The sequence below is a fragment of the Plasmodium coatneyi genome, chromosome 11 (genome assembly GCF_001680005.1).
Source record: "Plasmodium coatneyi strain Hackeri chromosome 11, complete sequence".
In the NCBI taxonomy this organism is placed as follows: Eukaryota; Apicomplexa; class Aconoidasida; order Haemosporida; family Plasmodiidae; genus Plasmodium; species Plasmodium coatneyi.
In genome coordinates this window covers 1,224,341-1,250,367 of record NC_033566.1, presented here as the reverse complement: position 1 = coordinate 1,250,367, position 26,027 = coordinate 1,224,341, and the positions used below count along the sequence as shown (strand labels likewise).

Sequence of the window (26,027 nt, the reverse complement as noted above, 5' to 3'; positions counted from 1 at the left end):
TAGATGACGTCAAAAATTTTATCATGAGTGCGGAAAGAAACAAGAATGATAAGCTCCCCCCGGAGGTGAACTGAACCAGCTGGAGGGAGGGGTTTCGACCCGGCCGTTATTTCTCATCCGTTGTGGAGTGTGTATTTGTTTAAAGGTGAAAAGATCCAACCAGCGCGAATGGACAATATATTTACACATCCCTAAACTGGAAACGTTTGAAAAAGGTTACCCTAAAGAAGGCTTTTTTTTTTTTTTTTTTTTTCAACGGACAAGGCGAACAATTGGCTAGTTGAGCATGGAAAATGTGCAGCTATTTTTTATCACCATATGGACGTTTGTTACAACACAAGGAATAAATTAATGTGCGCAACTTGGCTTGGAAACTGATACAGATTAGTCAAATCTCACAGTAGAAGATATATTCCCCCTGAGGGCATTTCCGCTTATTTTTTATTTCCACTATTTTTTTATAGGGAAAAAAACTTGTATATTATTACTTAAATGTGTATATTGTGCATGGGTGTGTACGCGCGCCAACCGTATAACGTACTTCCACGCATATGCAGGAGAACGTGACGTTGCTTTTAGCCGAGATGTCCTTTCGAAAGCCGTTCACGGAAGTATCTCGAGTATACACCCCTGCACATTTACGTACACACGTATGCAACTGCATATATATATGTATGTATGTGTGTGCGCGCTCCTCTGCTTATATTTTTTAATCAACTTCCCCTTTTGCGGAACGAGCAGCAAACATTTGTGCATCCGTGCGTGCGTATGTGTGTGTAAACATGTACACACTACACACACGTGTGCCCTTTTTTTAAGAAAATAAATTCCAATTTTTTTTAAATGATCTTCCTTCTTTTTTTATTACATATACACTTCTATGAACCCCCCATTGCTGTCATTTCCCTTTTTCTTTATCGTCTTTTTTTTTCCATTTTTCTTTTTTCCCATTTTCCCCATTTTTTTCGTTTTAAGATGCAAAATATAATGGTATATTTTTTTTTTTTTACAATTCATTATGTATATATTACATACCAAGGCATATATGCATTCGTGTGTGTATTTGATTTCGATGATACTTCATCAGTTATTCATTGCGTGTAAAATTAATGGGAAAAAAAAAAAAAAAAAAATACAATCCCGCACACACATGTATAGAGAAGGCATATGTGCGTGTTGCCCTCGTCTGTGTGTACGCATACATAAACATATATATGCTTATGTGTCACGCGTCGTCATCCACATGTGTTCAACCACGCTCCCATTTTTTTACAAGTAATCCATCCACCAATTTTGAATATATATATACGCATATGTATATAACTCTATCCCCTTACGAATTTTTTAATTTAAAAAAATTAAAGTTTAAATTTGATTTAGGTGATCAAGTCGAAGGTGTTGTAGTAGGCGTACCTGCGGAGGAGTTAAGTCAGCACGTGGGTAAAACATCCATGTGCAATGTGTTTGCTTCGTTTTGTAGTGCCATCAAGGGGTGCTTTTAAGGGGATGGCACATATACTGCCAAAAGACCTGCATGAAGCAACTTGGAAGCAGCGCGTTGCAACTGCCCTTGTGCAACCGCTTCGTACTCCCTGCTCATTTGGTATGCACTTACTGAGAGAAGAGGCAAAACAAAATGCGGTAATACACGAACTGGGACCTGTAGAGGTACATCAACCTGGGGAGGGGAAAAAAGAAAGGGAAAGAAAAAATATGAACTTGGTAAGAAGGCCGCCTTTTCTTCGCAAACATACTCCTTTCAATGCTCGCACCGTAGCAGTAAGACGGGATTAAACCGAAACGTCAGAAATCTAGACGGGGGTGTTAAAAAAAAAAAAAAAAAAAAAAGAATCGTTTAAGCGGCAAATACGAAATATTGAATAGCCAAATATGTCAGGAAAAGAGGAACGAATTGCTCCACCATATGCTGGAAAAAAAAAAAAAAAAAAAAGTACTTCTTGTGTAAGAGAAAGGGTAGGGAAAACATGCCCAAGTATTTAACTATCAAATGGGTCGAATGTAGGGTAAGCACTTTTATGCCCATCCGCTTGGACAACAATCTGAAAGTAGAGGTACGGGGGTGGGGATTCCATTTTTGCGCGCCAAAATATGCGCACCCATAGTGGTACAGAAACACTCTCCAGTTGTTCATGCGTGTGTATGGATGGGCGTTGTAGCAAACTTGGCATAAAATGATACGCCCGTGTGTATATGCATGTGTGTAAGAGTGAGGATGATACCGAAAGATACGTGCAGATGTATCTAAGTGACAACATTACCGCACACTCCCATGGGTGCTAATATGGTTAGGGTGGCCAGACACTCCGTAGCTGTCAAACGTTAGAACCTAAAGGGACATGGAACATGAATAATCGCTCATACATACTCACATATGTATATCCTGCACCCCGATGCTGATGTTCCCCACTTGCGTGGTGGCTAAAACTTACGTTTCTTATGTTATACTGTGTGCAGTAGTCTGCTAGGATGTCCACAAGATGTTTCTCATTCCAGAAGGCCGAACCGTCTTGCACATCCGGGTCATTCATAACTTTGCAGTTGTTTTTGACCCCCCCTAGGTAGGACCAAACATGGTACAATTCCTTTTCTCGGATTTTTCCCTGACCATAAAAATCCCCATTTGAAAGAGACAGAAGAAAAATCTCTTCTTTTTTTTTCTTATCAAATAGTAATTTTATGGTTGGAAAAAAAAACATAATTTCATCATCTGGGTGAGCAATTATGAAGGCAACGTTTCCCTTTTCTTGCAACCAATTGGGAAGTTGCTTTTTTCTTTGACTTAGATAATGCCAAATGAAGTAATACACTCCACCCAAGAGGAGGACGACGCCCGTCCATGCGCATGCGCATGCACATGGGTATGAAAGTTGTTGCATAATCAGCAGCAGGAGTAACCCATTAGTGTGTTTAAAAAGGTCCAATGGGGGGACGTCTTGGCGTGCGAAAAAGGGGAACAGAAAAGATGTGCACACATGACGTTATTTTGAGAGAGGAAAAACACAATTCATGATGTAGCTGTCGGGGGGTGGGGGGCGAATCTACACATGTGCGGGTACATCGCTCGGTCTAAATGTGTGCTGGGGTAAATTTGTTAGCCTACACGCGCTTTCTCATATTTTCCAACATGGGGGCTGAATATTTCGAGGCCGTTTTTAATGCTTCTTCGAGCAGCCCTCAAAATGGTGATTTCTCCTTATTTTATCTTATCATTTATTTTATTTTTTTTTTTTTTTTTTTTGTGTGTTTCGCCTTTGGGGAATGAGCTGGAAGAATGTGCAGCGACCCCTTTTTACCTTGGTGTTTTCACTGTTAAGTGGTAATATAGTGGCACATTTTGATGAAACAGGATGTGCAGTGCGTGTGTCCTGTGGTATACGCTAGCCGCAATTGCTTCTCTGCACTTGTGCACTCAGCGAATTTACAAATAAGTGTTCCATAGGGGAAGAAAACAAAAAAAGTTTTAAAAAACGCGTTTTAGTTTAAAAGGGGGAAGATCATGCTGGAACGTAAAAAATACGGCTAACCGGCAAACGGCGAGAGATCACAAAAAGGGGGGCAAAAAAAAAGTCGCAAAAGAAAGAAGCATTAAAAGGGCAAAAAGGACTGGTGTGCCGAGAGCAGCACAACCAATTGGACATGCAAACCTTACTTGTAAATATTAATCATGAAAAAAAACTTCGAGGAGACTATTTTGTTAATCAAGTACTCCCCGGCAAAGGTGCAAAAGTACATGTGTTCTCTATAATCAAGGGGTCTCTTTAAAACTGTATACAATTTATAATTCTCAAGTGTAAGCTTTTGTAGGAAGGAATTTTGTAATCCAGAGAGCTGATAATTCATCTTACTTGAGAATATTTTCATTAAACAAATAAAATTTTCCCTCTCCCAAAGGTTCCTCTGTAAACTCTGTCTATCATTATTGGATTCGTAACTGCTGCCATGGTCTGACGTATCTTCTAGGAGAAGTTCATTTAGCCTTTGCTTTAGAAGGGACATCTCAGCGTATTTAATTATGTTGGAGAAGGTAAACTTTTTTGTTATCTCATTTCGAGGTGGGGGTGGTGATGGGGACAAAGATGAAGTTGATGAGGTGTCAGACATGTGTGCCACTGGGGATGATAATGGTACAGGTAGGGGTGGCATTGGTTTGGGGTTCGAAGTTTGGGGGTCATCTCCATTGGATGAATTAGCTGGACTTTGTACTTTGGGTGTATCTCCAGTGGATAAATTAGTTGGACTTTGCACTCTGAGTGTGTCTCCAGTGGATGAATTAGCTGGACTTTGCTCTGTTGATGTGTCTTCATCGGATGAGCTTGCTGAACTTGGGGATCTAATTGTACCTGCATCTGATGAACTCGCTGGACTGGGCGGTCTGATTGTATCCCTATCGGACGATTCGTCTCGTGCTTTTTCCAGCGCATCTATTTCTTCATCAAGTTTTGATAATTTCTCCTTGTCGTAAGCAAGCAAGATCGAGCGGACCATATCAACCCTCTCTGTCATTGTCTTAACGCATAAATCGGTGACGTATTTTTTTGGCACATTCTTCTTGATATTTTTCATTTCTACTATCTTCTCAATATTTTGAGATGAAAATTTTTCCACAAATAATTCCAGAACCGTTTTGTTCTTGTTGTATATTCCCATATTCACTTGATTGAAAAACCAAGAGATGGTTGCAATTATATTTATGGAGCAGATATTTTTTATGTATGAATTATTTCGTAAGAAGAACAACTCAGGGGTCTCCAAATCTTCTAAAAAAAAAGATCTGACTTCTTCATTGTACAATTTTTTAATCCTTTCTATGACGTCATAAATGGTATAGGAAAAATCGCATATCATTTTAATATGCACACTTGTATCAGATTCTCTGTGCTTAAAATTGAAAATGGAGAAAACAAAACTTTCCATTCTTTTTTTACTTTTCTGGTTTTCCAAATATTTTTTGCCAGACTTGTTTACCAAGGTGAAAGTTAACTTATCCATATATTCAAATAACTTCAACAACGCTTCACAACTGTGCGGTGAGTTCGGCATATCCGTTACGTTTCTACTCATCTCATTCTTAAAATTATCACTATACGATGATATGTAGTCGGAGAAAATACCCATTTCGTTTGGAAACTTCACAAGCCTCTCATTTATCTGTCTTTCTAATTTCTTTCGCAAAATATCACAGGTTGCTGCTATGTTTTTCGAATTGTATGATTCCATGGTGACTAAGCTTGACATTAACTTTGACAGGATGTACGTCACCGGGAAGTTGACGACAAGGGACTGGTTTGACTTTCCTGAGAGGGGGGAGACACGTGAGGCGGAGCCATATAATGCTGTGATGTGGCAGCATTAAAGAATGCGCATAGAACAGTGAACCGGGGAGTACCACCCGTTAGGCAGATTAACCAAGTGATCGACTTGGCATTGGTCCTATGGAGACAACCAAATCTGTTCCGTCAACTTTCTCCATTTACTTACCTGATTTCTCATACTTCAGGCCTAACAAGGGCACCTTAATTTCTACGCAAATGGAAGGGAAAAAATTAAAAAAAAATGAAAAAAATCAACAAAATGTACAAAATGTCGTGATAAAGACTTAAGTTATTTCCCCAACGGGTTGTACATGCGCATTTATTTTCCCACCTGTTTCCGTCTCGCTATCATTCTTTATGGACATGTTAATCGAATTATCTAGGCACTCCTTCATATTCACGAAAAAATGATAGCAATCTCTGCATATACTCATATAGGCATTTTTCCTCTGAAATTCATCACCATACACCATTAAATGTGCGGACATGACGTAAGTTTGTATACACAACTCGTCGGATATATTTTCGACATCGATGTCCTGTGCGTTGAAGGGGGAAGAGGGGTCATCACATAAGAAGAGCGAATGTGCGCTGCGTTGTCTTTCCCCAATTGGGAGAAGAAGAGGGAAGAAAATGCATATGTTACCTCACTGTGTATGCTTCCCGCATCCTGTTCGTAATACATTAACACATCACTGTCTAATATGCTGTCCAAGTAACTGTTAATTAATTCTTTTGATTTCTTGGCTTTTTTTTTGAACAATCTGTTGTAGTGGCTACTGGTGGTTGCTCTAGGTTCTAAGGTTTTGCGTTTCGAAGGGAAAAATGGGAAATGTGAACAAAGTGGGGAACGTTTTTTACATTTTCCCCCATTTTTAAACTTTCACTTTGAATAAAAAGTGCATAATTGTGGTTTTTATTTCCCCCCCGGATGCATTGGACTACCTTCTGCATCTACATCTACGCTCCTATCTAAAATAAAGACAGAAAGGAGAAAAATAAATTGTGGCATTTGTTGGCATATATTACGCTAGAAGAGAACTTAAGGATTTTTATTGAAGTCCTTACATGTGCCACTGGGTGCGGGTTGTTCTTCCGGCAAGACGGCTAAAATGATCAGAAAGGGGGCCAAGGGGGAGTTAATTTGTTCTTTTGCATTTTTTTTTTGTGCAGGTCGAGGCCGCCTTAAATCATTCGTTGACCACTATCAACAATTCATTCTCGTTTACTGGAGAAAGGATGTCCTGATGGTGTATTCCGTGGGGGGAGGTTTGGGAAAAAAAAAGGGGAAAAATTACTTTTGTTCGCATCATTTGTAGCTATTCCTTTCTTTGGCTTTTTCCTTTGCTCACTTGTTCCTTTGTGAGTTTTTTTTCTTTTTCGGGGGTTACTTTCTTCTATGATCGATTTAGAGGGCACTAGGGGGGAAAAAAGGGCGAAAATGTACAACAGGTAGGAAAAAGGTTGGCAACATGTGGAATGAAGCGATGAAGACGTGATGGAAAAGTAAACACAAAAAAATTTTTCATCAGCTGTTTCCTTCCCCCTTTAAGTAAGCACACACTTGCGCTTGTCTAATACATCGCGCATAGGCGTCGACCTTTCGGTTTCCTTACTTCCAGTGTTCGACGTAGACTGATCTTCTATAATTACGGGTTTGGAGAAAAATGGTAAAGGCGTGTGAGTATGCGCTCTTTGCAGAAAAGACAGGCAAAGCATCCTCGCACTATGCGGATGCGCACTTATTTGTTCGTTTCATTTTTCGAATAGATCGTTTTATCCTACCCGAAGAAGCGAGGTTTCGTTCTGCAAAAATGGCTATGCGGGGGAGAGAAAAAAAAAAAAAAAAAAAAAAAAAAATTACACACCTGGAGTAACTGTTCATATTAATATGGAACGCTTAGTTTTGTCCACTTTTCCCTTTTTCATCTTTTCATTTTGTTCCATTCCCACGTGAAGTACATTTCCTGTTAGGGTTCGCTGAATTGGAGCCTTTCATTTGAAATGCGATGAGGAGGGGGTAAAAATAGGATGAAGGAAAGAATAAAATTTGAGCCTCCAGGCGACGTTTGCCAGACAGACAGGTTAAACTGTTCGGTTAGTTCTTCTGCACTCGCAGTAAGGGGCCATCGCGTCCTAAGCTTACATCGGCTGGTGATACTTAAGGGTTCAAAGGCTGCATAGCGGAAAGGGGGCACAATCGTAAGTAGGCGTGTTCATGTGCATACACATTTGTGATTTTTTTGGGAGATGGAGGCACATATACGTTCATATTTCCACTTATGTGCCTATGCATATACCCATGCATAACTACCACCACCCATCCTCTTCCTCCAAACACACATATAAAAATGAAAGGCGCAACTGTACCATTTGGCCAATTCCACACGGCCCCTTTTTAATCCTTTTGAAATTTTTTTTTTCTTTTTTATTCGATTAACCTCCGATGGTGTCAGAGGATGACATGTAATCTGAGCCAAGGTTAAAAAAAAAAAGGGAATCCAAATGAATATCCTCCAAAAGGCGGTCTTTCCATTCGTACGTATCCACGTTTAAAGTACAAACAGAAAATGTGCATACGTGGACATATTTAAATGTTAATATGCTAGCATGTATGGTGTGTGGAGCAAGGCTTACCTCCAGGATTAAGGTAAAGCATCAGGGCAATCGCCAAGAGAAAGACGAACGTCTCCATCGTCGGCATCATCTTTAATGAGGAGAAAGGGCAACTGTAGAATGGAAGGGAACTAATTCGCTGGAAAAAAAAGCGCAGAAAATAGCAGTACTTTTGGGGGGACTGTTGGGAAGAAGTTGAGATGTGGCAAATTGCTGGGGGGGAAATGGTGGATGTCAAACTTGGAGTGATTAAAAATGAAAAGTTTAATAAACGAGTTACATACGAACAGACAAAATAGCGTGGACAAAAAAGTTGCACAAAAGAGACAATCCAAAAAAAAAAAAAAAAAAAAAAAAAAGCGTTTCTTCCACTCGCTTAACTTTAATTTAAAAAGAGGTAATCACCCAAGATGCAGTACTAAAATGCACTCAAAATCAGTAAGAGATTGTGGCGATAGGAAATAAAAAAAAAGAAAAAAATCAGAATAAAGAGCCTTTATATCCAAACCGACATTCCATAATGGGCTTAAAAATCCTTTTGACCTTTTTTTAGCATCATCAAAATGACATAATTTTTTCTTTTTTTACTATCACCATACAGAACAACCCTATATGTCTATATTGCATGTAGGTGTCTTTTTTTTCTTCTTTTTTTGTCCCGCCATTTTTGGCACAGCTAGGAGATCATTTTTGTTCTTCCCCCCTTTAAAACGGTTTCAAAATTTTATCATTTTTTTTTTTTTTTTTTTGTTTTGCGCAAATTGATCACCAGCATGAAGAAGAGGCGCGCCTCTTATGTTAAGTGGTCTGGCGGTATGGCGATCTGGCGGTATGGCGATCTGGCGGTTTGTGTCAAGTTGCCACCTGGACATGCTATCAAGATATCCCCACTGCGTATGACTCTAGAATAAAATTCAGCTGAGTGAGCAAATAGGTGCTTTCTCAAATATGTGGTGTGATAAAAGTTAATTTATGTGCACACGAAAAGGATTTCTCTCCCCTTTTTCATCACGTGACTGTGTGCAAAATTGGCACCTTTTAACTTAACGCGTCATGTTGATTTATTTGGGGGCAATTCTTCGCATGCATGAGTTTTTCCCCTTTGATGGGGATACCTACTTTTTGCGCTCCCCACTTGTGGTTCTACTTTATTGCTAAAAATGTATAATCACATAAGTTCTATCGCGCAAGGCAGATTCCATGCCGAGGAGGGGCTTGTAGTACGCCGCATATATGTAGTGTGAACAAAATGGGTTGCCCAGGATATAGGACCATAAAGGGGCATGAGGAATGTGCACTCCCCATGGGGACATGCTTCCGTGAGGGGTTAATGTAACGAGGGGGCTCCACCAAAATGGTAGGTTGAACCTTAAAAAAGGGGAAAAAATAAATCAACCATGTAATTGTTACTCTTTTGTTCCTTCACCCTGTTGGGTACACTCACGCAGTACTCAGTTTAGGAAGTTATAGTTTTTTTTTTTTTTTTTTTTTTTAAATTGCACCTAGTCGAATTTCACAAAATGAGGAAGCTCTCCCTCCCATGTTCACTTCACTCATAAATTTAAAATGAACTTTAAAAGGGGGCACGTATCGTCACTATAATTTAGAAGAAAAGAAAAAATATTGTTTTTTAAATGGGTGTAATTACCCATTTCTGTTACTTTGGCTTTGCGCAAAAAAAGACGCGTATGTCTGCTGGTACTCGGAGGAAAAAAAAAAAAATGGCAAGGACGGGCATCGCTTGATATAGGTGACATCGGTGCAGGGGAGCATCATGAACCAGGTGCTCCTCTCCATCTCCAACAGCATGACGCTTCTTTCCCCTTTAGAAAAAAATCCTCTCAAAATGCAACTCCACATCATGCGTAAGACGTAAGTCCCTCAAGTGAAGAACGCCCGAGTGGTTAGCCAAACCGGTTTCAATATTGAGGAAAAAAAAAAAAAAAAAAAAAAAAACGTGCTTATATAACTCGCTGCATACATTCTTAGTTTCTAACTGGGGGATATTTTTGCACCCTCGCATAGCTTTTCTTCTAACGAAGTGCGCCTCGCTAAAAGTATTGTCAGACTCGCTCGCGCAATCCTAACCCATCCTGTCTGGGGTAAAAATACGAACAGTGTCGCCAACAAGGTTTTATTATCCCCCGTAATGAGGGAAGAAGTGCACACACATTTTAGAAGCACACCCTGAAGGCGAAAAAAAAAAAAAAAAAATGAAAAAAGGGACAAAAAAAAACAGCGCTAAGAAGAAGGAGGAAAAGAAGGTTCTCCTAAAGGAGGTAAATCTAAAAAAACTAACATTCAAGTGTACAAAAAAAAAAAAAAATAATAACATATAATGTGTAATTGCAGCCCGAATGGTACACACGGCGTTAAATGGGTATGCGCATTTTGTGACACCCCTTCTCCACCCCCTCATTGCAGTTGAAAAAGTTAAAGGAAGACCTGACTGCAGAAAATAAAATTGCCGATGAGATTAAGGAAAAAATTAAGAATATAGATGCAACGGTTTTTTTGGGCTACCACGACATAAAGGTTTGCATCGTGGGATTGTGCTGGAGGGGGTGCGATAGAAGAAAGCCCAGCATATCTCGGCCGTTGAAAAAGGAAAAATAGAGAAGCACAACTTTGCGGCTCGCTTTAGACATAGATTTTTTGGTTCCTATTCACCTTACGCATCCACCACATCACACTCTTCCTGCCAGATCCTAAAACTGGAGGAAAAAAAAAAAGAAATCGAGCTGGAAGAAAACAAGTCCCACAAAATCCTCTCCTCCAGAAAAATCGAAAACGTCATAAACAAATTTGTGCTCAAATGTTATGAGGCCTTTTTAGAAAATTTGGCTAAAAATGAAATCGAGCTTCACGGCTACACCCAAATTTCGGAGTAAGCGACAGGGGATGGACGGACGTCTGTGGCAGGCGAAAAAAGAAAAAGTCCTGCCAAGTGGATTTTACTCTAATGACGTTGCTTCTAGGAGAGGGACGAGCACATTCTTCCGTCGTGGCAGATGTACCTCCGCTCATACAAATAAGGGTCAAATATATCTACATGGTTGCCTCCCTTTTTTTCGCCCTTCCCCCCAATTTCTTGTATCCCCTTCAAAGGGAAGATAAAAAGAAGCAGCAGGAAAACAAGGACTACGAGAAACTAACCACCGTGACGAGCATCCAACATTTGAATAAACTAAACTCTATTGTTCTCTCACAAAACGAAATGATAGCGGAAATTAACAGGAGGTTTACCAGCAGCCTTAAAAAGGCCAAGGAAAACTGTTCCCGGAAGATTAATATAGTTAGTAGGCATGCCAAATGTGCTAAAGCGCGACGAACTTTTTTTACATGGAGATTCCCAACATAACAGATCACCCCCCTGTTCGAACCCCCGCGTTATCATTTTTTTCCTGCGCCCCTCAGGAAAGGGAAAAATTAGACAAGAAGAGGCAAAAAGTCATATTCAAATTGCAGTCCGAAAAGAACGAGGCCATCAAGTATGCCCAAAAAAGAAAAAGTTACTAACTGGAAATCAGTCTACGCTTGTTCGTATGTAAAGGGACAGTGTGTGTATTTTGGTACCTCTGCAAGAGTGAATAGCGCCCAGAGAAAGGCACAACGAACCGAAGTGCATCAATGCAAAGCGCAGGGCTCACCCCTTGTGAATGATAACCCAAAATTTGCACCCAGAAACATCCTCGCAGGGTACAGTGAAAAAATCCTCAACATGCAAAACTACTTTAAACTAATTCTGGACGACCAGCTAGGGATTATTCAAAAGTTGGAGGTACAATCGGTTACCACCACCCTTACGTTACAAAACAGATTTCTATCTGGAATGGCATATGCATGTCGTTGAAGAATCACTGTCTGTATTTCCCCCGCAACAAATGACGAACTTCTCCCTCCTTTCCTTCGTTGCTTCACCTATTAACAGAATGAAAAATTGAATAAGAGGAAAATCTTCCTCTCGAAAAAGAAGCACTTGGAAGAATTAAAGAAGGATATAGTAACGCACACAAGTAATGCACAAAGAAGAAAAATTGTTTTCTTTTTTTTATGTTTATGAGGTGGCACGCTTCATCGTTGTGAGCAGTGAGGCGCTTCGCTTGTGTGCTGACATATAAAGGGTGTCACCATGACGCCTCCCTCAGCAGCACTGCCAACTCATCCTTCTCAGAAAAATTAGAGCAACTAGACAAAGATGTGGGCATCCTTGAGAAGAACATTGTCGACTATGAAAAGCTCAAAATGGATCTAAAAAGAATCAAGGAAAAAAGAAAAAAACAGCAAAAGGTCCTAACGGAATTGAAGCTCGAGGCGGACATAAAAAAAATGCTCCTGGCAAAAATCTCCCAGGAATACGAAGGTGCATATGCGCGAAGTAGGATGAAGCTGTATGACTACCTGCAGAGGGTGTTGCTAGAGGTGAGATAAAGGGCTCCGTGCGTACCTGCGAACGTGTGTCTTTAAATATATGTATGCATATATGCATGTGTGTGTACGCCCCCTCCTTTCTGCAACTTCCATATCGGAAGAACTACTTCTTGGAGACGAAAATAAAACTGAAGAGCGAAGCCCTGGAAATAAGCAACCTCGAGGTTACTCTCTATATTTCGCTTAGAACAAAAAGGGGCACATTAACATCGTGCTACATTATTTGCTTTGTGTGGCCTGCTAAAGCATTCCCCTAGCATCACATCCTCACTTATACATGTGGAAACCACCCGTTATGTGTCCTCTTCCCTTGTGCAGCTTTCCAAGTGGAAGGAATCAGTGGACCCCGAACAGAATGAAATATTAAACAGAACGCTGAAGGAGAAATTCTGCAAATTTGAAAAGCTACGGAAGGACGTCGATGATTTGATAGTAACTGCTAAAGCGGGGCAAAAGGAATGCCGCAATTGGGGGCATTCTTAATTTGCAAAGATGGCATTTGCGAGTTGCCAATTAGTAGTTGCGGGTTTCCACTAGAGACACATCCACACGGCGGATACGCTTATTGGCCAATCTTTGCTCACCAATGCGCTTTTTTTCAACCCTCTTTTTTTTACCCCCTCTCAGGATACAAATGAAAGGAACAAAGAAAACTACGAAGCGATCATGCATCTTAACTATTTCTCAAATGAAGATCTCGACGTTTTGAAAAGAGAAAACGTGTTTTAAAGGAGGCAATTCGGGAAGAAGAGCCCAAGAGGGTGTAATTATCATGTTTGCAAAGCTGCTAACTGCTTATACACCAGAGGGGAAAACAAAGCAATGCAGAGAAAAACGACAACGACTTTTACATCAGTTCATTTGGAACAATGAATCAAAACATTTCCTTCAGCGTTGCCACATGAATATGTTCCACTTCTTTTTCCACCTCGATTTTATAATTCTTAGTTTTTTCTCATTTTGTAGACTCATAATGTGCTTGTTTTTTTTTTTTTTTTTTTTAACAAAAATGATCATCCTAAAATTGTACGCGGATAACTCTTTGTGTGCATTCATTTTGGCCACTTAGGGGAAAAAGGCATTTGCCATTGGGGGGTACTAATTCCACGTTTGGGTCACTTCGATTATGTACGTCACGCAAAATATGTAGGGTGAATTAACGCTTGTATTCAGCATTGCCCAGTGGAGCGGCGGCGGGGGGGAATTAAGCGCCTGGGAATTTTTGGAAAATTGGAAAATGGCGAGGCAGCAATTTCCGCAATCCGCTACTTCACGTGGTCTCAATTTCACCCGTCAAAGGGGAAGACCCGTATATGCTAAAAATACGTGCACATGAACGAATAGAGATACGCCTGAGTGACGAAAGAGCTCGGCACAGAGGTAGAATTCGGCGCGGACATCTCACCCAATCGTATCAAAAATGCGTGTTCACTATTTTGATGGAAATCCGACCGTCTCTACCCTGCATCATTTTTGTTCCTTCGCACAGAAAGGGAAAAATAACAGGAAAACATGGAACACCGCTGAAAAATGGCCGAAAGAAAGCGGGAAAAAAACGCAACAGGGAATAAAAAACAATGCGTACAGAAGAAAAGGAGCAGGAAGGTTTAAAATGATTTTCCAAAAATGACACAAACGATAGAAGTTTCCGTAATTTTTATCGTCTTTACTGGTGCATTCCTTCACACTTGATGTTAGTAGAAATAAAAAAAAAAAAAAAAAATGGAAATTTTTTTTTCCCCCCCGTTTATATGTTCTTTCCGTTTTTTTTTGTTTTTTCTGCTTTTTTGCCTTTTTCCATTTTTTTTTTTTTTTTCTTCCATTTAGTTCTCCTTTTTCTTCCCCCACGGGTTTTTCTTCCTTTTTTTTTTTTTTGTTTTTTTTCCCTTTTCCTGCCCCTCTCTTACATTTACTTCAAAAAGCTAAACAGTTGGAGCGGCACGATTGAAGGAAAAAGTGAGGGAGTGTTGAAAAATGCGTCCGAAAAAACGTTGAGCTGCTACTGCAAATGAATATATATATGCATATATGTACCACAGCGCTGAGCATGGAGGGCTGGACGCACACGGTTACAAATATCAACTGACAGAGAAATGCTGAAAGCAACAAGTAGCCACCAAAGCACATGCAATTAATTTCCGCCGACGCAGCTAGAACAGGGGAAGCCACGCATTTCACATATTTTTGCATACCTTCCATGTTTTGCGCGTTTTGTTATGCAGACTGCTTCCATTTGAAGTCACTCCTTTCCGCACACGTCATTTAGCGTCAGTCCATTTAGCCACACCTCGCTGCACTTGGACTTCCATCTTTTTGCGTCCTTTTTTTTTTTTTTTTTTTAAGTGCCCTTTCAAAGTAGCAATGTGAAATTCGTGCTTTCGTACATTTCTGCACACCATCGTACCGCCTACATTTTGATTTAGCACCTTGCGCCTTTTAAAATGCGCACAATTAGGATATAATTGGGGGCTGTACAAGTTTAGCTTCTGTTCCTCTACCTTTTTTCTGTCCTTTTCCTGTTCCTACCTTTTTTTGCTTGGCCACCTTGATTACTTCTTTGCCAGCCCATTTTGTCCTACCCCTCCGTTTCGCTATATCTACCCCGCGAGTTGTTTCCCCCACTTGTATATGAACTCGCGTGGGCCAGTCTTTTTCGTTTTCAACGCATCAATCGCTACTACTGCTTTTCCTCCCCTATGTGTTACACCCGGTTGTTAAGCAGCTGCACCAAACACACACCCCTCATAAGCGCATTCCGCGTTTATATTTATTCTCCCCCATCCTCGAACCTTCAACCGTCAACGTTTGCCCGCTTAACAATATGATAAAGATAAGTTAAAGAGGGGACACACAAATAAAATGATAGAAGGAAAATTGAACTCACGTCCTCCGTCAGATGGTAGTAAAAAACCTAGCTCGAAGTACAAAGCAGGAAAGGGACGTCAGAGCAGGAAGGAAAGCGAAGATAAAAATCTGGGGCAAAATGAGGACATACAAATTGCTATCGATTATAAAAATAACTTGAACACGGAATTCGTTGGCACGTTGAACTCCAAATTTATTGATGACAGAGATGGAGACAATAATCAAACGGACGCCTTTTCCTATAAAAGGGAAAGCATGATGAGGGCATCTCAGTCAACCCATTTCGGGATGCAAGATGATTTCACCTTAGAGGATATAGGTAATTATGTGGGGAGCGCCGAGGATCCTTCACCAATTATGCGTGTGTGTATATCTCTTTGTGCATCCACGGACATGTCACAGTGTACATCTCGATGCATACCTGCACGTACACCCTGCTTACACCCCTGGCAGACGACTCCTTCGAGGAACAGGAAAACAGCATCAACATAGTGGAGGTGAAGAGTTCCAGCGCGAAGAGAAAAATGCTGAAAACTTTGTATATCCGATTGATATACGCCCTGTTGTTCACAATATTTGGGGTACTCGTCCAGTGTTACTTTATCATACTAAGTGACACTTACTACAAGACGGGAGACGAGCCATTGAAGGATAGAGTCCACGAGCTGTACAAAGAAGTACCATCATTTATGAAAGCGGCATTTATAAATTCAAACATCCTATTTTTTCTGATCATTACTCTATTGAGATTTGGCCTATTTTCTCCCCTCCTGATTTCCATTAGTATGTTTATAAGACTACTGTTAATGCTCTCCTCCATCTACTGCGTAAGGTCAATTTTTATTTATGTCACGACAATCCCATGTCCAATACCTACCTGCCAGCCAGTGAGAAATAAAAATATACTCGAAAATTTATATACTACTTATCTGATAATAACTGCGCAAGTGTACGAATGTACGGATTTGATTATTTCTGGACATACTGCCTTTACCACCGTTTTAAAATTTTTTTGGATGTTTTATGAAAAGAAGATTTACATAAAGGCGGTGCTTTTCCTGTACTGCCTATTTATTTATGGCATGATTGTGATTTCCAGATTTCACTACACGGTGGACGTGCTAATGGGCTACGTCTTTGGGTCCACAGTTTTTCTCCTCTATCATACCCTGCTGGAAATTGCAGCCAAGCGGTACGCCAAACATGGGTCCTTCTCCATTAAGGTAAGGGAGAGCGGTGTGCCATGCACGATGAGCGATTCGTTACTGAAGCGAGCTTTATGCATTCATACCCCACGTGTGGATCGGCATGAAAATGATTTTCCCTACAAATTGGGCGGGCGCATCACCATGAACCACCGCCCAACTTGTGACGTGTAACCTTTTATTATGCATTGCGCTAAATGTGTAGAAATATGAGTCCACCTTTTAGCCTGTACAAACAACCGAGAGAGACAAAATTGGTTTGTGTACAAATTGAGCATGTACCACATGGAGAGTGCCCAGATTGTGCATATACATTTTCCCCATCCTTATGGGAATACCTACACCCCGTTTTTCATTTTTTTTTTTTTTTTTAATTCCCTCCCCTATTAGAATTCAAATTACGCAGCATCATTTGTCGAGCGCTGTGCAGTGTTCAACTACTTTATTAAGATAATAGGGTTCATGGAAGGATTGGAGCACAGGCTAAACATGGCCGCTTCGTATGACAAGGAATGGGTAAATAGTACAATCAGCGCAATGGATGGCGCTATGCAATCGTGAAAGTGTTTATGTGCATATATACAGATTTATAATTTATGTGTATAGCTTACCATCTGTGCGGACCTTGCCCCCCCCTACAGAGCTCCTTCTGCCCATGCAAGCCGGTGAATGCAAAAGGTCTCATAACAAAAAAGAGGACCGTGAACAACGAAGAGTATTACGATTTTACCGATCACTTTTACCATTCCTATGCCGGTAGCGGGTCCTTTGATCTATCAACCCTTAAGAACATCGTAAACAAAATAAAGTGCCTGTGTGGTATCAAGAAAAAGAATTAACTCGTGAATCTTTGCATATGCTCCTATACATATGCGCATGTTTGTGTGTGTGCGTCCCCCCTTCTTCGCGCACCAATTTTTTTGTCAATTTGCAAAACAAGCATAAAGAGTAATTAAGTTTTTTTTTTATTATTATTCCTTTTCATTGTACATACGTACACCCCAGCCAGAGCGGCACTCCGTAGTTTCCACCTAGTAGAGCATTTGATACATTATTAAATTAACATGTAGTATTTTTTATAATTTCATTTTTTCATTTTGTGTCTAATGTTTGACCCATCACACCACGGTGCGTATTTGTATGTATATGTGCCACTTCCATATGATATGCGCATTTGCATACATGTACCACCTCCTATGATGGATTTGACGTTTTTATGAATTCTTTTAAATTTGGCTCCCTTTAATTTTTATTTTAAAACTCTACCTTATGCGGTGTGAGGCATGCGTGTTTGATGGGAAATGTGCGCGCAAGTACGTATACACATGAAATCGAATTGTTAATTTTTTTTTTTTTTTTTTTCGTTACCCCTTTTGATCTAATTTTTTTTCGCCCACTTTATTATGAAGTATTGATCTGCGCATTTCTACACCATCACACAATTTTTTCGCGTGTCTTTTCCGCACCCCCTCTTATCATTTTTTGTTAAAATTGAAAACTTAAAAAATGGAAAAATTAAGCACGAAAAAGCCCTATGCGCGTAGTTACGCATTAATTTTTTTTTTTTTTTTTTTTTTTTTTTTCCTGGTTCGCATGAGCTAGCGTTGCGAAGTTGTAACACAAAAAAACGCAATTTCAAAACGGGAATAAAGTGGACGAGTGCATGTACACACGAGTGAGCATATTTACTTATGCGTACTTGTAGGTATTCGTGTGTCCTACACCCCGGCAAACATACATTTGTACATGGATACGTCATGCGTAAATCGAAAAGACATTTCTGAGGCTTTGCGAGACTGACCGCTTGAACATTGAAAATTTTTCGACTTGCTGTACAAAATTTTTGTTGTTTTTGTTGTACGGAAGACCACGCACATGCATGTGCAGGTGATTTTCCCAACCGTTTGGAAATGAACTTTTACGTTCTCTCTGTCCTTTTGTCCTTTTCTCAGTTTGCTTGTTTTTGTGTCCGCCTATCACGTGTGTCGTGTATAGCTGTGTAAAAGCGTACACATGTTCTGATGATAGCGCGCTTTCGCCATGTTGACTCGATTTTGTCATGCTCACGCAATTTTGTCACGAATACGCAGCCAAACAACAAAAATAAGGGAAAAAAAACTTCGCGAAGAACGCCCAACATACCAAAATGACGATCGAATTTAAGGAAAAAAATTATGAACAGTCCGGGAAAGAAAACGAAGACAGCAATAGCTACACAACGGGCGATAACTACAAAATAAATGTAGACATAAAAATGAGTAACTCCGCCTCATCAGACGGAACAAATCCAACTGATGGTGACATCCACAAGTTGACAAAGTGGAAACTATTCAAGGTGTTACTCCTAAGGTTAGCAATCTCGTTAATATTTTTAGTAATCTCCTTGATCATACAAGGATTTTTCATGATATATAGCGATTCATATTATAAGAGATACACCACACCGTTGAGCGATCGAATTCACAATTTGTTCGAAAATCCACCTGCATGGATATCTTACAATTTGTCCAACAATTTAATAGCGTTGCTGTCAATTACTTTCTTACAATTAATTTTGTTTAATAGTGTGTACTTGTCTATGGCCATTGTTTGTCGCTTCCTTTACATGCTGGGTTTTTTTTATTTATTAAGGGGTGTACTTATCTATGTCACTTCCCTTCCAGCCACATTGGAAACGTGTGTGCCTCTAGAAAGTGGCAACATTGCGTTTAATTTATTGCAGATAATTAAAATAAATATGAACTTAGTGTATGTATGTTCTGATTTGATTATATCTGGCCATTCCTTTTCGACGACCATATTTTTACTATTCGCCCTTTTCTACATGAACAATATTGTACTAAAGACGATAATAGCTTTCTTCTGTTGTTTCATTTATGCGTTTATAATTATTGGATTTATCCATTACACTTCCGATGTGTTGCTCGGATTTATTTTTGGCATTTTTATTTTCACCTTTTATCATTTAATGCTCGACATATCTGCGCAATATTACATTTTTAATAAATTATTTGAAATTAAAATTATTTCAAATAAAAAAAATGTGCAAGCCAAACCGTTTTTTTTAAGATGTTTTCTTACCAGAGTGTTTTTAAAAATAATTCCATTCCTGGAAGGATTAAATTACTCTATAGATTATGCGATAAGTAAAAATGCCGACTTGTCCACATTTTGTATTTGTGAGAAGGACTTTGCTATGGGTAGTATGCCCGCTACAGCATGTTCCTCGCAGGAGTCCTCAAAGTTGAATAAAATTTGTGTCAATTATTCGGATCATTTATTTCATTCCTATGCTGGGGATGGCACGATGAATTTTTTGCTATTCAAGTTTTTAAAGAGAATTAAAATGGACTAATCGTACAGGTGTGCATTTGCTATACGAGGAAGTTTTGCCACCCCGGAAGAAGAATGAGATGCCTCTCTGTCCTGTCCTTTTTTTTTATTTGTTTTTTTTTTTCTGGTGCACTCTGGAAATTTCGTAAAGTGTGTTATGCCCACTGTGTGCATATTGGAAAATTGGTATACCCGTTACATGCGCGCCACGCACGTGGGACTATCACATTTGCCCTTGTTTCCCCCTATTACTTGTCACCTTAACCTACCTCCTTTGCGATCCCCCTATTTGTGCATTATGCGTTCCTCTTTAAAAGAACGGGTACGGGCGAATTTCACTTTGTACGCTGAACGACAGAATTTTAAAAAATTTTGCAGCTTGGAAAAAAGCGGCACCCCTAAGAAGTTAACGTTTTAATTTTTTTTTTCAAGCATGAGCGAGGTATGTAGCCCGCGGATACGATTTGGCCACTCCAGATTCTTGGTAGCACCTTCGCAGCTCATCGCCTTGGCTCTACTACTGCTGGTGTGCTACTGTACTGGCGCACTGTTCCTCTCCCCTTCTTGCCGAAAGGGAAAATATTTTTCACCTGCGGGAACTTCTCCTTTCAAAATTTCACAGGAGTGCTGCGCACAGGCTCATAACATTGAAGGTCACAGAAGAAGGGGAAGAAAAGGAAGGCTTCCCTTAAGAATATTCGTTCCAAGACGTTGAAGGGGGAAAAGCTTTTCTAAAGAGGGATGCACCAATTCCTTTATGCGTACACCTTAGCGATGTCACTTCATTAAGTGCACGGGACTATTTGCTAATCTATCTACATGGGTTCGAAATAATCCATTTAAAGTCTTCCTAGTTATCCCCACTTCAGACAAAAGGATGAATCGGGGCACACCCTATGGATAAAATAAAAATCCAAAGGAAGGTATAGATATGACCCCACCCCTGTCGTCGCAAGTACACATCGAAATGAAACAAGCCTGTGGCATTGTTCCTGTCCCCTGGTCCTTATGTCTCTGTGTGCATCATCCGGATTACTCTCTAGCTACACGTATATATTGAAGTGTGCCTAGATTAACGCGCACGCTTTTTTGTGCGCCCGAGTAGCATGGCAGGGCGGCTTCACCAAGACGTTACATATGAAATTTTAAAATGCCAAATGAGTAGCTCATCGCACAAGGAAATATGTAACGGAGGGAGCGACTAGAACCATTTTTTTTTCTTTTTTCGTACGACGGGTGATATAATATCCTAATGGAGAGACCTGACGGCAGCGCAGAGAACTCTGAAAATGGACCTAACTGTGAAGAATCGTCCAACACCACCTTCTCGTTTGACATGCTCGACATAATCATCACGGGCGGCAACACTGGTCGGTTGAAGTCGCAAGAGAAGGGGAAGAAACATATGACAGAGAATACGACGGAGAAATGGTCCTTTTATCCGTCCGGAGAGCGCGTAGAAAATTCAGGAAGAACAGAACGAACAGAGCCAGGAAGCTCTCGCCGTAAGAAGTGTACCAAGAGTGATGAAGATGCAGTTAAGTTCACGGAGGGGCTTCATAATTTAGGGAAGAAGGAAAAAAAAAGAAAAACGGTCTACCGTGTAAACTCAGAGGAAGACATAAAAGACGGTTCGGAATTCTCCCTTCTAGATAAGTTGTTGCCTGTCGGGGGAACCCCTGGTTTGGCTTCATCTAAAGAGGAGATGCCAATTCTGGACGATCAGGTGAGCTGCCTAAGTAGTGACAATAGCAGCAGGGAGGAACATTACCACATGGATGGAAAAGGAGACAAGCATAGTGATACGAGTGATAGGCATGGAAAATATATGAACGAACAGGACGTGGATGCGCAGCTAGCCAGAATAGAATGGGCAGATGAAGAAGTCATCCTCGCAGGAAGCATCCATTGCACCAACTGCAAATACTACTTAAAAGAATTGACGAGCAGGAACTACATGGACTTCTCCTACATGGATCAGTACATCAGCGAGGGAGAGAGGAACCTACTTTTATTGAAAAATAAAAAAATTGAGGAATTGGAAAATAGGAACAGATCAATGAAACACAAAATAGGGAAGTTGGAGGAGGTGAACAATTTTCTGAACAGCAAACTGGACACACTCGCCAGTAGCATTGGAGATTTAAGAGACCACATTGACAAGCTAATGGAAGAGAATAAATTGTTGAAGGAGGTGAATAAACGGCTGCGCGTGGATCTGCAGAAGGGACAATCGTATAAGGAGGAAGTGGAAAGGGCGAACAAGAAAGACACGAATAGAAAAAATCCATCTTCTTCATCCCATGGAAGACGGGAACCCCTGGAAGAGAATTTTGAGAACTCAATCGATAATGAATTATTTAAGGAGCTTTGCTGAGCACGGAAGAGGAAGAAGTGTGTGCATTCGGCGAAATGGACGGCGCGTACGTATGTAAAATTACAATGTGCTTAAATTAGTTCGTCTTGTTGGTGCGCTTATAATGCATACTCACTTGGTACGGCGCAGAGGGGGAATCCCCCCCCTGGGAGATCCCCGGAAGGATGATTTGTCCCACCTATATGGTGCTCCATCCCCTTGGTATGTCCCTTCATCATAATGCAGTTTCCATTTCCTTTTTTTTTCGTATGAATAATTTTTTTTTTTTTTTTTTAATCCAAGCGGGACGGCCAAATGTGTGTCACTGAACTCTCAGTGACATGTTTGTTATCCACAGGGCATGCCTTACCCACCGTCACCATTTGGCGTATTCACACATCAGTCATGATATCTTCCTTTCCTTTTAGATATACGCAATTTCGATAACATTTTATTTTTATATTTATTTTATTTTTTTTTTTTTGTACGTAAAATGTTCATAGTGGAAGGTTGTACAAAAAGTTGCTGACATAAATTGCCAAATTGAAAAAAAAAAAAAGAAAGAAACGATAAGTGCGAGATACACACTGGTATGAGGCACAAATGGAGTTTCTCCATCAACATGGATAGGGGTACGTAGGACGGTGCGGAACACGTAACACAGGTCACTCAGCAAAAAAAAAGCATTACGCACAAAACATTGTACACACATTTGAGAGTGTCTGTTCAAATATTCTCACTTCACCAACCTCACGCCGTCATGTAGCACTCCACGTGATTCCTTTACGATGCATTCCGTTATGCTTTTTATTCTGTTTCACCTCCGATCAGTTCTACTGACCGAGCAAAAAATGGACAAAGTGAGAGTGGTTATAAAATGTGCAGCACTTATGTGTGCCCACGTGGATGCCCCCACCTCAGCGGAACAGACGAACGTTGTTCAATTGTGTGCAGGGGAAGCCCTTCCATTTGAGTGCCAACTGCTGATGCGATAACCTTTTGGCGCATAGAATGAAGCCCTCCTCAGCCGCGCTGCTTACATTGAAACTATCGGAGTAGGCTACCCTACCTCGAGAAAGTTGTCCAAAAAAAATTACCCCCACGCCCCCCTTTTCACTTTTGTTAATTTCCTTCTTTGCACCTACCTAGTAGTGCACCCATTTTGAAGAAAACGTACCTAGTCTTTATGTTTAATAATTTTTTTTTTTTTGGGGGGGCTCTTTTACTATATACTGTAATAAGGTGATAAAAGGACAAGATATATATATCTTCCTCTTTTTTTTTTTTTTTAACCCCTATAGTATAATAAAAATTTATTTGCAATCACTTTATATTCAATTCATTCTTCATGTTTTTGTATTACGTTTTATAAAGGAACAAACAACATCTTCTTCATATGATAAACGAACAACATCTTCAGATGAATGAACAACAATAACAACATTTTCTCAGATGAGGACTAACAAACAACAACAACATCTTCTTCTCAGATGATAAACGAACACAACAACAACAACAACAACAACAACAACAACAACAACAACAACAACAACAAACATCTTCTTCAGATGAACGATCATCTGGTAGATGGATGATCATCTGGTAGATGGATGATCATCTGGTAGATGGATGATCATCTGGTAAATGATAACGAACAAAGAACGAATAAAAAAAAAAAATAGAAAAAAAGAAAAAATAAAGGGAAAAATGCAAAGGAAGAGAAGAAAAAAAAAAAATTAAAAAAAAGAAAAAAAAAAGAAGGGGAAAAGAAGTAAAGAGGGAAATGTCACTTTGTTTCTTACACTATATAAACTGTCTGATTGTATATGTCCCTGTTGGAGTATATATTCATTCAATGTTACATTCCAAATGGATGTTATATTACGATGTGTTACATTCCAAATGGGTGTTACATTCCAAATGGGTGTTACATTCCAAATGGGTGTTACATTCCAAATGGGTGTTATATTCCAAATGGGTGTTACATTCCACATAGGATGTGTTGTTACATTTCCACAATGTGTGTTTTACATTCGAATCAATGTTTTACATGTACGATGTGTTACATTACATACGATGATAACTAATGTTCCTTTGTCTTTGTTGTCTTTGCTTTTGTTGTGGTTGCTGCCTTCTATTATTATTTGCTCCTGTTCTTGCTCCTCTTCTGCGTTGTCCACCATATATAGTAGAACCATCTGTCGAATCTGCTATTGTCGAAACTACAGTTGAGACGTTCGTTGCTGAACCGAATGTGGAGCCCATTGTGGAACCATCGTTCCCTGTGAATGTATCCCAGTTCCTTGTACCTGATCGTCCTTTCCTTCTGTTTATTCTATTACTGCTTCTACCGGAGGTGCTCCCTCCCCTTCCTCCTCCAAAGGAGTCACTTATCCAAGAGGGTAAGATATTATACTGAAAAAAGGAGATGGGAGGGTGGGAGGAAAGAAAAAGGAGAGGGGTTGAAATATGTATTACATATATATATATATATGTATATGTAAATATATAGTGCAGATAGTCTATTTTCCCTATATATTCATTGTTTACATATATATATAGAAGTATATATATTATTATTATTATTTATACATTTTCACTTTTAATTGTGATTGTAATATTACTTTATATAAAAAAAATGTTGTTAGTGGTAGTGCTGCTACTCCTAGGATGGAAGAAACAGCAGTGGCCATTACTGCTGTATTTGTTGTAGATGCAAAGTTCAGTTCTAATTGGACGTCCCTATGAACGTTAACATTATTTGAACCTACAGTTAGCGTTTCTATTTCGCCTTTTTTTAAAGTTAGTGGGTTCTGCTCATTGCTTACATCATAGGTATTTTTGAACCACGAACAATATGTAGTCGTTTTATTTTTGCCACCTTCGGTCCCTTTGACCCATTTGTCCTTACAATCAGCAAGTACAGCTTTAAATGCTTTAACAGCTTCGTCCAGGTGGTCGTAGTAGCCTTGGTCGCAGGAGTTGTTACCATCATTTTCTAATTTTTTCTTTATTCCTTTATAATCAAAGGTGAAATCAAATACTAATTTTCGATGAAGGAACAAGTTTTGGTTAAGATTTTTAGTGTCTTCGTACAAAAGTTGACAATTGTTCGGAACACCAAATTGTGGAAGTGCGTCATAAATGCATTGCATGGTTGTTAAAAATGTAGAACCATCCTTCACACTGTTCCCCTTCTCCCACACCTCCTTACCAAGCCAGTAATATAAAAAATGACAAAGGGATTTATTAAACAGTTTGTCCAATTCGATGTCCAACTCGGCCGATTCGGCGTCCGATTCTTCATCTTCGTCCGGTTCGCGGGGTCGCTCGAGGGACTTGGGCAGGGGGGGAACCCCCGTCGGCCCTATCCCTAATGCCCTGTTTGTTTGGGCCTGTTCTGCTTTCTTTTTTGAGGTCACATAACATAGACCCCCCAGAATCTTATGAACAGACGTCGTAATTTCAGTACATTTCTGCAGTTGGGCCTTAACTTGCACTGTTTTTTGGTCCCCATCAGCATCAATAAGTTTACAGTAAGCGTCTGCCGCGGCGGAGACGCCCCCCCCAACGGCGGTGTTCCCATCGACGTTCAGGTAGAAACGTTTTCTGGAATCTAAGAACTGCAGATCCCCTTTCTATAAACATAGGGAAGTATAAAATGTACATGTGTTTACAAATATGTTCATTTTTCTACTTTCACTACTTTTATTTTCATTTATATTAAGATATGTAAATAAATTTATTATTTCATTCCACATGTATGGAAATGCACTTTAAATGGAGGAGAAAAATGTACCTTCAGGTATGTTTCTCCTGGTGCGGTTTCTGACATTGTTTATGTATATTTTTGTATATAATATTAATTTATATGTTATAGAATGTTCA

The 26,027-nt window shown here is 39.8% G+C and overlaps 5 protein-coding genes across 5 annotated transcripts; 3 read left to right on the top strand and 2 right to left on the bottom strand.

Moving 5' to 3' along the window:
• Positions 1–1,376: 1,376 nt before the first annotated feature.
• On the bottom strand, positions 1,377–2,897 carry PCOAH_00034370 (N-acetylglucosaminylphosphatidylinositol deacetylase; the record flags this gene model as incomplete). Its single annotated transcript, XM_020060231.1, has 6 exons — positions 1,377–1,413; positions 1,616–1,678; positions 1,773–1,811; positions 1,956–2,060; positions 2,280–2,347; positions 2,451–2,897. 6 exons carry the CDS (start codon positions 2,895–2,897, stop codon positions 1,377–1,379), a joined length of 759 nt encoding a protein of 252 aa, XP_019915627.1.
• Positions 2,898–3,666: 769 nt separating this feature from the next.
• PCOAH_00034360 (Uncharacterized protein) lies at positions 3,667–7,052 on the bottom strand (the record flags this gene model as incomplete). The annotated part of the gene is made up of 8 exons (XM_020060230.1): positions 3,667–5,315; positions 5,500–5,541; positions 5,665–5,872; positions 5,980–6,131; positions 6,279–6,305; positions 6,402–6,482; positions 6,632–6,751; positions 6,950–7,052. 8 exons carry the CDS (start codon positions 7,050–7,052, stop codon positions 3,667–3,669), a joined length of 2,382 nt encoding a protein of 793 aa, XP_019916014.1.
• Positions 7,053–10,014: 2,962 nt separating this feature from the next.
• Positions 10,015–13,109, top strand: PCOAH_00034350 (Uncharacterized protein; the record flags this gene model as incomplete). Its single annotated transcript, XM_020060229.1, has 11 exons — positions 10,015–10,228; positions 10,374–10,484; positions 10,655–10,836; positions 11,058–11,244; positions 11,367–11,440; positions 11,634–11,730; positions 11,881–11,965; positions 12,124–12,371; positions 12,482–12,544; positions 12,699–12,812; positions 13,008–13,109. 11 exons carry the CDS (start codon positions 10,163–10,165, stop codon positions 13,107–13,109), a joined length of 1,329 nt encoding a protein of 442 aa, XP_019915866.1.
• A 2,130-nt stretch (positions 13,110–15,239) lies between these two features.
• Positions 15,240–19,805, top strand: PCOAH_00034340 (Uncharacterized protein; the record flags this gene model as incomplete). Its single annotated transcript, XM_020060228.1, has 5 exons — positions 15,240–15,564; positions 15,699–16,468; positions 16,841–16,966; positions 17,092–17,269; positions 18,559–19,805. The coding sequence occupies 5 exons, from the start codon at positions 15,240–15,242 to the stop codon at positions 19,803–19,805; spliced, it is 2,646 nt and encodes an 881-aa protein (XP_019915714.1).
• Positions 19,806–21,035: 1,230 nt separating this feature from the next.
• Positions 21,036–22,160, top strand: PCOAH_00034330 (Uncharacterized protein; the record flags this gene model as incomplete). Its single annotated transcript, XM_020060227.1, has 1 exon — positions 21,036–22,160. One exon carries the CDS (start codon positions 21,036–21,038, stop codon positions 22,158–22,160), a length of 1,125 nt encoding a protein of 374 aa, XP_019915567.1.
• Between the last annotated feature and the right edge of the window lie 3,867 nt (positions 22,161–26,027).